We start from the raw sequence: 14,502 nt of genomic DNA on the forward strand, positions 1-14,502 counted from the left end.
GCATGAAGTCACGTTTTGCTTTTCTTTCTTGTGTGATTGTAGAAGCGATTTTGAATCACTTTGCATTAGAATTTAAGAAGTTCCAAAGGCATAACAGAAAGACGTTGATTCAAGATTACTGTTTTCGAAGTTTCAAAATTTCGGTTTGGTACATTTGAAATACACATCCTAAATGCATTGCCGTTTGACCGATCGATGTCATGGATAAAAAGGGGCACTTAAGAGACTTAAAGTGTCTGCAAGATTTCCAGGATAAAGATTCTAAAAAATGTTTCCGCGATCATTTAAGTAATTGCTATTGAAATAACAGAATCAGTTTGACCTTCTTGACAATAGCTTTTCAACTTATTGTATAAGTGATGTATTTTTAACAAACAATATGAAGTCGGAGTAAGGAACAGAAAATTTAATTAATGTAATTGACATGGTTTTTAACTAATTCCAATCATTAGGTTTTCTCGTGTACGTTCAACACAAAAAAGTATTGCGCTCATTGTGCTCTACAAGCCTCGACCCTTTGCATTATTGCAGTGACAGCGTTTGAGTTGTCAACATGGAAAGCATGCTTGTTATCGGGGTCTGATGCAAGTGCACTGATCGTCACATTTCTATTGGCTGTATCGCCTAGTCCCTTCGTATGGACGACGAAAACTTCAGATTTCGCCTGAAGGTAACCAATGTTGGCAGCCACAACCAATTTGTCATCACATGTACCGTCGGCGTCAGTGAAGAAGATGACCATATTGTCAGCGTCTGGTCGGTCACCGTTTCTGCTCGTAAAAACGTCGGCGTTAGCCAGCTTTATGGCCTCACCAATATGTGAACTAGCACCACCTTCATTAGCTTGTGCGTTCACAGCAGCAAGAACAGCTGGTTTGTTGTTAGAGTAGGCATTTAGTTGGAATACCACTCTTGCGTTTACGGAAAATACCATAAAAGCAACATTAATGGCTTTAGAGCTTATCTCAAAAGACCTGAGCATTTGTTGTTCAAATCTTTTCAAGCTGCTATACTGAAGCTTTCCGATTGAGTTAGATGCGTCTTCTACAACCAGGATGTCGAGTTTCCGTTGGCTGCACACTGGAAAAGAAAACATATTATTTCTGGAATGATTGAGTTTTTAACTGCATTTCAGTTATATCCTAACGTGTCAGCTTGATGTAGCTGCCATAGGGATAAAAGCACGAAGTGATGCAGGCCTCAGCGCGGGCATGGTGCTGACAAACCAAGAAACCAAATGTGGGCAAATCCGAGGGGCCCTTGATAATTGGGCATAGGTACATCTCAATAGCATTGTCATCAGTAGATGTGGTTAAGATACCAACGTTGATGTGATGCGACCTGTATACAGTAAAAGTCCCCACAATTGTCAAGATGACTTTGTTAAGTAAAATTAATGATAACTTTGAAACCTTTAAGATAATACGTATCTCTCTTCGTTTGTTCAGTTTTCTTAAAATACCAAAAACTGGAATATACATGTAGGTTATCATTTCTTATGGTAGATTATATGAAATTATACTCCTTGTCTTGTGGTTATACAAAATAAACTTCACTACAGATGTACCAAAGGTCAGTATATGATTTTTGGTATAGAATTAGATACCCGTGGATGAATTAGAGGTGGTTCATTCAGAGACCACAAAAGATGACTTGTGTGTCCGAATGATTGATTAGAAACGGTAAAGCACTAATATCATTCGTGACAGATATTCCCCGCATTCTTGACTATCCATCCTTTTGTTATAACTTATATCAGTATGAGATACATAATGAAATAGCTACAATAAACTTAGTAATCGTCGTGGTCTTTCAGCTATAAAGGCGTGTCATCAAGATGTCCTTTGATGGCCTAAAAGTATTAACAATATTTTTTTATCTATAGTTCCTTGCAAAAATCTCCAACAGTATATGTCCTTTGAAATTACCTCCAATAACACATGTCTGTTTGAAATGATCTCCTTTTGTAAGTTTACATTTATAATTTGGATAACTTATGTGCAAGTGTAGTGTAATGTGTACGTGTAGTGTCTAATTAAAAGACATTAACATCTGCATTTCGAGCGTCCAATCTGCTTGCAAGTACCTCCATTGCGGCAACGTCTTTTATGACACCGACCTTGGCGAAAACAAGAGCAAAAGGTGCTTACTTTACAGATTGTGTTGATTCAACTTATAACATACTGCAGGTCCATAATATCAGAAACCAGATTATCAGGTATAATGTACAAACTTAAGTTCAAACTCCAAATTGCCCACCCAGAGTTTAAGTTCCCACTTGTAAATGAAATCCAACGTATTTTACAAAGTACAGGTCTGAATAACATTTGGCTGTCTCAGGAATTTCCCAGTGTACAATAGATAAAGGCTAACGTCAAAACTGTCCTTAGAGATCAATTTTTACAAAGCTGGAGCCGTAGTAAAGTAAATTCCTCAAAAGGACACTATTATAATCTGTATCAAGATATCCTCTCAGTAGAAGACTACTTGTTGTATTTACTTCATAATTTACGCATCTGGCTTACTAAAATCAGAACCACCAACCACCGGCTCCCAATTGAAACTGGCCGATGGTATAACCTCAATAGGGAAGATAGGCTGTGCTCTCTTTGTAAAAATAAAATTTGTTATGAATTCCATTTTATACTAGAATGCCATGAATTGTATCATTTAAGAAATAAATATCTCCAATTTTATTATGGTAAATATCCAAATACTGAATGACTAATGACTTGTTCTTATAAACCTCTGCTCTTACGACTAGCCCAGTATGTAAAATATGGACTGCGTATGCTCCACTAACTATTGTCTCACTTCTTTGTATATATGTCTCTCTTGTCAACTTCATTATGTGACCTAGTTGATTCATGAGAAATAAAGATCTTCTTCTTCTTCTTCATAATATCAGTCACGGGCATGTTCTTGCTCACTGATAAATATCACCTTGGCTTAAGCAATGACGTCTTTGTCTAGTCGTTGAGATGCACGTAAAGAGCATTATTTAGATTTTCCTTCAATAATCATTTCAACATATTTTAATGACCACAGTGTAAAATAGAGGATTCCATCTCCATAGAAAACATCTCCATTTATAACCATTAGGTTAACATGTTCAACTTCTGTTTTGTCGTATATTGGTGTGAACACTGACGTCTGCGTGCGTGCGCGCGTGTGTGTGTGTGTGTGTGTGGTTGTTGAGAAACATGTTAAATGGAATTTTTTTGATTTCCCATTACCAATTATAATTACAAATCTCTTCATGACAACATTGATATCCATTATGAAAAAGGCAGCGTGTGTACATCCCTTTGGAAAGTACAACTAACCCACATTACAAAGGACGGCAAGACATGTTTCCTTGTTTGCAATGTGTATTTGAAATAGGCGAAACAGTGTAAGATATTTGTTGTTCAACTCATTTAATGGCCTACAAACATTAAATATATATACATTTTTTCATGAATTGCGTTGCATTATCTCAAACAGTATATGACCTTTAAAATTATCCTTAATAAAACATGTCTGTTTGAAAAGATTTCCTTTTGTCAGTTTACATTTAAAATTGGGATAACCTGTGTGCAAGTGTTATGTAATGTATACATGTAGCGTCTTACGAACACATTATTTTATTCACACTGCATTGATAGTATGGCACTATTCGTATCTGTTTTGTCAGTCTCTGTGTGTGTAATACATAATGATGAAAGTACGAACTTACCTTACACAACCATAACGGAACTAACTGTATATAACAGTGTTGACTGTATAGCTAATCTCAACTTGTACATGCCATTTTGAAATGGTCAGCTATTCTCCGTTTATAAAAACATGGACACGGACACTCACCTACACCAACTTTCCTTCTACACCTCCTGCCTCTGAATCCACGTCGACATAAACATTTCCATTTCAAGGGTCCAATCTGCTTGCAAGTGCCCCCATTGCGGCAACGTCTTTTATGACACCGACCTTGGCGAAAACAAGAGCAAAAGGTGCTTACTTTACAGATTGTGTTGATTCAACTTATAACATACTGCAGGTCTATAATATCAGTCACAGGCATGTTCTTGCTCACTGATAAATATCACCTTGGCTTGGGCACTGACGTCTTTGTCTAGTAGTTGAGATGCACGTAAAGAGCAATATTTAGAGTTCCTTCAATAATCATTTCAACATATTTTAATGACCACAGTGTATAACAGTGGATTCCATCTCCTTAGAAAACATCTCCATTTATCACCGTTAGGTTGGCATGTTCAACTTCTGTTTGGTAAAAAAAATTAGTGTGAACACTGACGTATGCATGCGTGCGTGCGTGCGTGCGTGCGTGCGTGCGTGTGCGTGTGTGCGTGCGTGCGTGCGTGCGTGCTTGCGCGTGTGTGTGTGTGTGTGTGTGTGTGTGTGTGTGTGGTTGTTGAGAAACATGTTAAATGGATTTTTTTTGATTTCCCGTTACCAATTATTACAAATCTTTTCATGACAACATTGATAACTATAATGAAAAAGGCAGCGTGTGTTCATCCATTTGGAAAGTACAACTAACCCACATTACAAAGGACGGCAAGACATGTTTCCTTGTTTGCAATGTGTATTTGAAATAGGCGAAACATTGTAAGATATTTGTTGTTCAACTCATTTGATGGCCTACAAACTTTAAATACTTATCATACATTTTTTCATGAATTGCGTTGCATTATCTCAAACAGTATATGACCTTTAAAATTATCCTTAATAAAACATGCCTGTTTGAAAAGATTTCCTTTTGTAAGTTTACATTTAAAATTGGGATAACCTGTGTGCAAGTGTTATGTAATGTATACATGAAGCGTCTTACGAACACATTATTTTATTCACACTGCATTGATAGTATGGCACTATTCGTATCTGTTTTGTCAGTCTCTGTGTGTGTAATACATAATGATGAAAGTACGAACTTACCTTACACAACCATAACGGAACTAACTGTATATAACAGTGTTGACTGTATAGCTGATCTCAACTTGTACATGCCATTTTGAAATGGTCACCTATTCTCCGTTTATAAAAACATGGACACGGGCACTCACCTACACCTACTTTCCTTCTACACCTCCTGCCTCTGAATCCACGTCGACATAAACATTTCCATTTCAAGGGTCCAATCTGCTTGCAAGTGCCCCCATTGCGGCAACGTCTTTTATGACACCGACCTTGGCGAAAACAAGAGCAAAAGGTGCTTACTTTACAGATTGTGTTGATTCAACTTATAACATACTGCAGGTCCATAATATCAGTCACAGGCATGTTCTTGCTCACTGATAAATATCACCTTGGCTTGGGCACTGACGTCTTTGTCTAGTAGTTTAGATGCACGTGAAGAGCAATATTTAGAGTTCCTTCAATAATCATTTCAACATATTTTAATGACCACAGTGTAAAACAGTGGATTCCATCTCCTTAGAAAACATCTCCATTTATTACCTTTAGGTTGGCATGTTCAACTTCTGTTTGGTAGTATATATTGGTGTGAACACTGACGTGTGCGCGTGTGCGTGCGCGTGCGCGTGCGCGTGTATGTGTGTGTTTGCGCGCGTGTGTTTGTGTGTTGTTGTTGTTGTTGAGAAACATGTTAAATGGACTTTTTTTGATTTCCCATTACCAATTATTACAAATCTTTTCATGACAACATTGATAACTATAATGAAAAAGGCAGCGTGTGTACATCCCTTTGGAAAGTACAACTAACCCACATTACAAAGGACGGCAAGACATGTTTCCTTGTTTGCAATGTGTATTTGAAATAGACGAAACATTGTAAGATATTTGTTGTTCAACTCATTTGATGGCCTACAAACATTAAATACTTATTATACATTTTTTCATGAATTGCGTTGCATTATCTCAAACAGTATATGACCTTTTAAATTACAATTTAACTCACCTACACCTACTTTCCTTCTACACCTCCTGCCTCTGAATCCACGTCGACATAAACATTTCCATTTCAAGGGTCCAATCTGCTTGCAAGTGCCTCCATTGCGGCAACGTCTTTTATGACACCGACCTTGGCGAAAACAAGAGCAAAAGGTGCTTACTTTACAGATTGTGTTGATTCAACTTATAACATACTGCAGGTCCATAATATCAGTCACGGGCATGTTCTTGCTCACTGATAAATATCACCTTGGCTTGGGCACTGACGTCTTTGTCTAGTAGTTGAGATGCACGTAAAGAGCAATATTTAGAGTTCCTTCAATAATCATTTCAACATATGTTAATGACCACAGTGTAAAACAGTGGATTCCATCTCCTTAGGAAACATCTCCATTTATTACCGTTAGGTTGGCATGTTCAACTTCTGTTTGGTAGTATATATTGGTGTGAACACTGACGTGTGCGTGTGTGCGTGTGTGCGTGTGCGTGCGCGTGTATGTGTGTGTGCGCGCGCGTGTGTGTTTGTGTGTGTGTGTGTGGTTGTTGAGAAACATGTTAAATTGAATTTTTTTGATTTCCCATTACCAATTATTACAAATCTTTTCATGACAACATTGATAACTATAATGAAAAAGGCAGCGTGTGTACATCCCTTTGGAAAGTACAACTAACCCACATTACAAAGGACGGCAAGACATGTTTCCTTGTTTGCAATGTGTATTTGAAATAGACGAAACAGTGTAAGATATTTGTTGTTCAACTCATTTGATGGCCTACAAACATTAAATAATTATTATACATTTTTTCATGAATTGCGTTGCATTATCTCAAACAGAATATGACCTTTAAAATTACCCTTCATAAAACATGTCTGTTTGAAAAGATTTCCTTTTGTAGTTTACATTTAAAATTGGGATAACCTGTGTGCAAGTGTTATGTAATGTATACATGTAGCGTCTTACGAACACAAGGCACTCGTGAAGAGCAACCTCCTCGTGGTGAGTGCTGGGTAACGCTAATCGCTCTTCCCCCGTGTGGAACCGGGGCAGAATAATTCCACAGCACCCCATTGCTGGTCGTACGAGGCGACCGAATTGGGCAACCTGTTTGCCGTGGGTTGCGCCCCTGTATCGGTGGAGGACGGGATTCTGGTGGTTGAGGGCAATGGAGCCAGGAACCGGTGTTCCTTTTGCCCAACACACCACTTCGACCCTTACTTCACCTAGACGGGTGGTAGAATTGGCCCGATTCTATCAATCGGCTGGTCACGCCATGCCCTGTGCATGGAAAAGTGCCACTTTAGATCTATATCATATTCAACAAGTTTTCTGATGTAATATGATCTTCCAACTTATGCCAATATACTTATTGCCTAGAGTCCTATGCCAGAAGGCGGTGGCTCATGGGCCAATCTGGTGATGTCAACCTCCGATTTCTATATGTCTCCAATGTTCTGTCAAGGGCCGAACCAGCTGGGCATTTCTTTTGGTAGACAAATGTAGCTTTTCGTGTTGTATTTACTGGAGTATACCACCCCTGTAACCCTGGTGTTGTAGACTGGCTTCCTCTTCGGCATCGTCCTTTTTGACACTCGATGGCGGGTGGGGAACAGGGGTGTTGAATAAATTCCTGTCATTATGGCGCAACAAATACCTGGTTCAAATCGTGAAAAAAAGAGAAGACTGGAAAATGACAGTTTAACTGAAAATGTTTTTCAAAACAATGATTTTTGGGCTCGCTTCCTGGTAATCGAGGCTGATGATCATCAACCATTAAAACTGAACCCATTTGCCATTTCAAAAGCTGTTTCTGGAATCTGTGGTGCAGTCAAAAATGTAACCCGTCTTCGGTCTGGCTCCCTACTTGTGGAGTGTGCACGGAGACAGCAATCTCTGAATCTTTTATCAATTACTCAGTTTGCCAATGTTGATGTTGCTGTGTCCGTGCACAGAACACTGAACTCGTGTCGGGGAATTGTTCGCGACAGAGCTCGATGCCTGTCAGATATGTCGGAACAAGAAATTGTTTCTGAACTGGATGATCAAGGTGTTACGTTTGTAAAACGTTTCACCAGAATCACCGATGGAGTTGTCACGAATACTCATACTTACCTGTTCACTTTTGCGCGTTCTTCCTTACCGCAATCAATCAAAGCTGGTTATGTTAATATCGGAGTGGATATGTATATCCCAAATCCCCTCCGATGTTTTAAATGTCAAACCTTTGGCCATGGTTCTAAATCATGTGCTAAACCTGTCAAATGTCATCGTTGTGCTGGCAGCCATGAGGGTAGAGACTGTGAGGAGGACATTGTTTGTGCAAACTGTGGTGGCCAACATTTGTCTTCTTCCAAGTCGTGTCCTGTTTGGCAACTTGAATCAAAAATCAATAAAATGAAATATGAAAATAACATTTCTTTTGCAGAAGCAAGAAAGCTGTTCACTAAACAATCCGCTACTCCATCACATCTTACTTACTCTGCCGCAGTTACACGTTCTGCAACTATATCTACTGTCACTGCATCAATCTCATGCCAAACGGATCTGTCATGGGTCCATTCTGATCAGCCCCTTAATACCGCTGGAATCAGTCCACCAACTTCTGATAATCAGACCAGTTCAGCAACCCAGACTTCAACACAGACTGTCACTCAGACGGATACTCTGACTGCTAGTCAGCCTGACACAGTTGTCCCAGTTGTCCCAGAAAATAACAAAAACACTGAACCACTTGACAGCTCACTTGAGAAAAAGAAAAAAAAGAAGTTAAATAGAAAACAAACATCTCCGGCAGCCTCGTCCCCAGAACTATCTCTTCACAACTCCTTTGAGCCTCTTGACATGGAGGTAACTCTGTCTGTAGAGGACAGTAGGAGTAATTCGTCCTCACGTTCGCGTGTGAGATCCCCAATTGAGACTCCATGACTCAATTGTCCAATATGATACAATGGAATTGCAGAGGACTTAGAAACAATTTTAATGACATTCAATTATTGATACAGGATTTTAAACCGTCTGCTTTATGTCTTCAGGAGACATACCTAAAAAGTACAGATAAATTTGATATCAGACAGTATAACTGTCATCATTCATATTCCCCCCCAGGTGACAAAGCAACTGGGGGGTCGTCTATCTTGGTTAGACAGGGCGTGATTCACAGCCCTGTTGCGCTCAATTCAAATCTTCAAGCTGTTGCTGTTCGTTTAACTTTGAACATTGTCTTTACGCTGTGTTCCTTGTATATTCCTCCATCTACTTTGCTTCGACTATCTGATCTTCAAAATCTGTATGATCAGCTCCCCAAACCATGTATCATCGTGGGTGATCTGAATGGACACAACCCCCTCTGGGGCAGTGTTACCACAAATACTAAAGGGAAAATACTTGAGGAATTCATTTCTGATAATAATTTGTGTATCTGTAATGATGATTCAAACACCTATTTACATCCTGCCACTGGTACATACTCAGCTCTTGATCTGTCTCTCACAGACTCAAATCTATTTCACGAGTTTGAATGGTCGGTCCATGATGACCTCTGCGGAAGCGATCACTTTCCCACCATTCTTAAATCTGTGAACCCGAATCCTGAAACCTCCACGTCCAGGTGGAATTTTACAAAGGCCAATTGGTCATTGTATGAAACATTGTGTGCTGCAAAATTAATCCCTCATCATTTTCAAAATGTTGAAGATCCCATTCAGTTGTTTTCAGATCAGCTCAATGAAATAGCTGATCAAACAATTCCTAAGTCCTCTGCAAATCCTCATATTCGCAAACCGTGGTTTACCTTGGAATGTAAACAGGCACGGAAGTGTAGGAAGAAAGCGGAAAAGTACTTCCGCCGACATCCCACAGTTCATAACTTAGATCAAGTAAAAATTACAAATGCAAAAGCCAGGCGAGCTTATAAACAAAATAAGCGTCAATCTTGGAGGAACTACGTCTCCAAAATAACTTCCCGTACTCCTATATCCAAAGTTTGGAACATGATAACAAAAATTAAAGGCAAAGGATCAAAGTCTTCTGTTCACCATCTTAAGGAAGGTGATCAGTTATTAACTGATAAATCAGACATTGCCAATAAACTTGGTGAAACATTGGCAAAACATTCATCATCATCTAATTATGCCCCTGAATTCATAAAATATCAGAAACAACAGGAAAAGAAAACTGTTAATTTTAACTCTGATAACGGGGAAGACTATAATGAAGTGTTTTCCTTCCATGAGCTACTTACAGCCCTAGGGCAAGCTCATGATACAGCGGCTGGTGCTGATAATATTCACTATCAGCTCCTGAAACATTTGCCTATATCATGTCTAGAAACACTTTTAGATATATTTGACCAAATATGGACGTCGGGGAATTTTCCTCCTTCGTGGCATGATGCCATTGTAGTCCCTATCCCAAAACCTGGTCGGGATCATACAGATCCATCAAATTACCGTCCTATATCTTTAACCAGTTGTGTCTGTAAAACCATGGAGCGAATGGTGAATAATAGATTAGTTTGGTTCTTAGAAACCAATCAACTACTCACAAATATTCAATGTGGTTTCCGCAAAAATCGAAGTACTATTGATCATTTAGTACGATTGGAATCGTTTGTGAAAAATGCTATTGTTAACAAACAACATGCAGTGTCAATATTTTTTGATCTTGAGAAAGCTTACGACACTACCTGGAAGCATGGCATTTTAAAAGATTTACACGTGTTTGGTCTGAGAGGCCGCTTACCACATTTTATATCACAGTTTTTAGCCGGCAGGCAATTTCAAGTCCGAGTGGGTTCAACCCTGTCTGACCATTATAATCAGGAGCAGGGTGTGCCACAAGGAAGTATTTTGTCAGTTACTCTATTTAGTATTAAAATCAATAGTCTTTCAAAGGTTTTAAGTGATGCAGTGGATGGATCACTTTTCGTAGATGATTTTAATATATCTTGTCGTGGTAAAAATATGCACACTATTGAGAGACAGCTACAATTATGCCTTAATAAAATACAGAAATGGTGTCTAGAGAATGGGTTTAAGTTCTCCAAAGTCAAAACAAACTGTATCCATTTTTGCCGCAAATATAAACCGCATAAAGACCCTGAACTATTTTTGGCTGGTTTTCCTATTAAAGTTGTCAAGGAAGCCAAGTTCTTGGGTATTATATTTGATAATCATCTCACATTTTTACCACATATAAAATATCTGAAGACTAAATGTCTGAAGGCAATTGACTTGTTGAAAGTCGTTTCTCATTCAAAATGGGGAGGGGATCAGACTACTCTACTTCATTTATATCGTTCTCTCATCCGTTCCAAACTCGATTATGGCTCTATCATTTATGGTGGGGCCTGTAAAAGCAACTTAAAATTATTAGATTCAGTACATCATCAAGGCCTGAGACTTTGTCTTGGAGCCTTTCGAACATCACCAGTCGATAGCTTATATGTAGAGGCCGATGAGCCATCTCTACAACAACGTCGAATCAAACTTTCATTACAATATGTGACTAAATTGTACTCAAACCCTTCGAATCCAGCTTTTGAGTGTGTGTTTAATCCCATTTATGCCAAGTTATTTCAATCAAAACCAAAACTTGTTCCTCCTCTAGGGTTCAGAATTCAGCCACATATTACAGCAGCTAATATTGATCTTTCTATTATCTCACCTACCCGGCTACTGTCTACACCTCCTTGGCAACTAGTTAAACCAGAGGTAGACCTAACACTAACTACCCTTAAGAAATCTGACACAAACCCATTGGTATATCAACAAGAATATGCCCAATTAAGGTCAAAATATGATTCTCATCGATCTATTTTTACCGATGGTTCAAAAGATGATGGCAAAGTTTCAAGTGCCACTGTCATTGGATCTAAAAGAGTGTCTTCGAGAATTCCTGGTCCTAGCTCTATTTTTACAGCTGAGGCCAATGCTATTCTTATAGCATTGGAATACATTCAAAACCAATCATCTCAACAGTTCATCATCTTTTCTGATTCCTTGTCATGCCTTCAGGCCATACATAATTGTTCTTCAGATCATCCGCTGATTCTTAATATTTTAGAATTGAATAATACCCTCGCCACTGCCCAATACGACATCGTGTTTTGCTGGCTGCCCAGTCATGTTGGAATTGCTGGTAACACTATGGCTGATACTGCTGCAAAGGCAGCACTCAACAAATCAGTCACACCACTTCTTTTACCTTACAGTGATTACAAGCCAATAATTAGATGCTACATCAAAGATCTAATGCAAATTAAGTGGAACACCCAAGTAGGTCTAAACAAACTTTATGCTATAAAACCAACAATAGGGTATACCTACTTGGGTTGCCATTCGAGACATGATGAAGTTGTTTTGCAACGATGTCGTATTGGACACAGTCGATGTACACACGAGTATCTTTTAAAAGGTGAGGATCCTCCATTTTGTGTCCCTTGTGATGAGAGAATCACAGTCAAGCATGTTTTGCTTGACTGTGTTGATTTTTCTCTCATAAGGGACAACTATTATCATTCAACGTCTTTAAAGGATCTTTTTTATAATACCAGTGCTCATTTAATACTCGGATTTTTAAAAGAAATACTATTATTTGATAAATTTTGAATTGTTTTAGAATAGTTGGATATTCTTGTCAACTGAAATGTATGAAGGCGGTGCCACTCAGGGGGTTAAAGTAGTGTAAAATTATTGTCCCCCTGACTGTGGCACATAATTCCATCTATATTGAAGTACTTAATATCAACTAGTGTTTTAATTCCTTGATTGTGTTTTTAATTTTTAATATTGGTTAATATTTCATACAACCACAAGTGACCAAAGTGATGACATAAATCCTGCTGGGAATCATGCAGGAAGCAAAAGTATTGTAAGTCCCCATGATCCCCAGCTAGGTGGTCTAGGTTTGGTTACAAGTGGTCTATAGCCTGGTTTTACTTTCAAATAACTACTACACTGAAAACTTCTTTGTTTTAATATTGCTCAGGTAAGTTTTATGTCTACACTGTGATAATTCCCTTACTGTTTTACTGTCCTTTGTCGACAGGTATTTTTATAATAATAAACTTGTTCTCATCGCGATATGGCTGCAATATTGCCGATGCGATGTAAAATCATAACTCACTCACTCACTCTTACGAACACATTATTTTATTCACACTGCATTGATAGTATGGCACTATTCGTATCTGTTTTGTCAGTCTCTGTGTGTGTAATACATAATGATGAAAGTACGAACTTACCTTACACAACCATAACGGAACTAACTGTATATAACAGTGTTGACTGTATAGCTAATCTCAACTTGTACATGCCATTTTGAAATGGTCACCTATTCTCCGTTTATAAAAACATGGACACGGACACTCACCTACACGTACTACTTTCCTTCTACACCTCCTGCCTCTGAATCCACGTCGACATAAACATTTCCATTCCAAGGGTCCAATCTGCTTGCAAGTGCCCCCATTGCGGCAACGTCTTTTATGACACCGACCTTGGCGAAAACAAGAGCAAAAGGTGCTTACTTTACAGATTGTGTTGATTCAACTTATAACATACTGGGCACTCGTGAAGAGCAACCTCCTCGTGGTGAGTGCTGGGTAGCGCTAATAGCTCTTCCCCCGTGTGGAACCGGGGTAGAATATTTCCACAGCACCCCATTGCTGGTCGTAGAAGGCGACCTAATTGGGCAACCTGTTTGCCGTGGGTTGCGCCCCTGTGTCGGCGGAGGACGGGATTCTGGTGGTTGAGGGCACTGGAGCCAGGAACCGGTGTTCCTTTTGCCCAACACACCACTTCGACCCTTACTTCGCCTAGACGGGTGGTAGAATGGGCCCGGTTCTATCAATCGGCTGGTCATGCCAAGCCCTGTGCATAGAATTATTTCTGCACATCCTGGATTTTCAAGAATGTTATATTTTGGACTTGGAATAAACTACGTATTGATATCCTAACTTGCCTAGAGTCCTATGCCGGAAGGCGGTGGCTCATGGGCCAATCTGGTGATAGAGACCTCTGAATTCTGTGTTTCTTGGGAACAGTGTTATGGGCAGAACCAGCCTGACACTTCTTCTTTTGGATCTCATAGCTATTCAAGTCGATATTTACTAGAGTATAACACCGCTGTATCCCTGGTGTTGCAGGCTGGCTTCCACTGCGACACCGTCTTCATTGACACTCGGTGGCGGGTGGGGAGCTGCGGTGCTGAACCATATTATCTCACCATGTCTCACACAAACACTTCTGGTTCTAGCAAAACAAACAAACGTCGACATGTAGAGTCAACTTCGTCAGATGATGAAGTTTCGCCTGAAGTAAAGGATGCTTGGCCTCGGTTTATAGTCATATCTTCTTCTGATGGACTTCCATTGAAATTAAATCCGTTCGCTATCTCTAAGGGCATTCACAGTGCCTGCGGAGAAGTGAAAAATGTATCACGCCTTCGGACTGGTTCCATCTTGGTGGAATGTGCAAGGAAACAGCAATCTGTCAATCTGCTGGGCTTACAGCAGTTTGTTAATACTCAGGTTTTTGTTTCCGAGCACAAGACACTGAACTCTAGCCGAGGTATTGTCAGGGACCTAGCT

The 14,502-nt window shown here is 39.4% G+C and overlaps 1 protein-coding gene across 4 annotated transcripts in view; it reads right to left on the reverse strand.

Annotated features, from left to right (window-relative positions):
- Positions 1-391: 391 nt before the first annotated feature.
- Positions 392-14,502, reverse strand: part of LOC124110407 — a 97,805-nt gene continuing 83,694 nt past the window's right edge. Inside the window, exons 41-45 of one of the 4 annotated variants that reach the window (XM_048381191.1) lie at positions 13,284-13,409; positions 5,921-6,043; positions 5,067-5,189; positions 3,847-3,969; positions 392-1,080 (exon numbers count right to left, since the gene is read on the reverse strand). In XM_048381191.1, coding sequence (XP_048237148.1) covers positions 491-1,080; positions 3,847-3,969; positions 5,067-5,189; positions 5,921-6,043; positions 13,284-13,409 — 1,085 coding nt within the window. In that variant the 3' untranslated portion in view covers positions 392-490. Of the gene's footprint in view, positions 1,081-2,030; positions 2,120-3,846; positions 3,970-5,066; positions 5,190-5,920; positions 6,044-13,283; positions 13,410-14,502 lie in introns of those variants that run through there. The other 3 variants (XM_048381194.1, XM_048381192.1, XM_048381193.1) reach the window with 3 other exon arrangements.

The sequence above is a fragment of the Haliotis rufescens genome, unplaced genomic scaffold, assembly GCF_023055435.1.
Source record: "Haliotis rufescens isolate VD_foot unplaced genomic scaffold, xgHalRufe1.0.p SCAF_36, whole genome shotgun sequence".
In the NCBI taxonomy this organism is placed as follows: domain Eukaryota; kingdom Metazoa; phylum Mollusca; class Gastropoda; order Lepetellida; family Haliotidae; genus Haliotis; species Haliotis rufescens.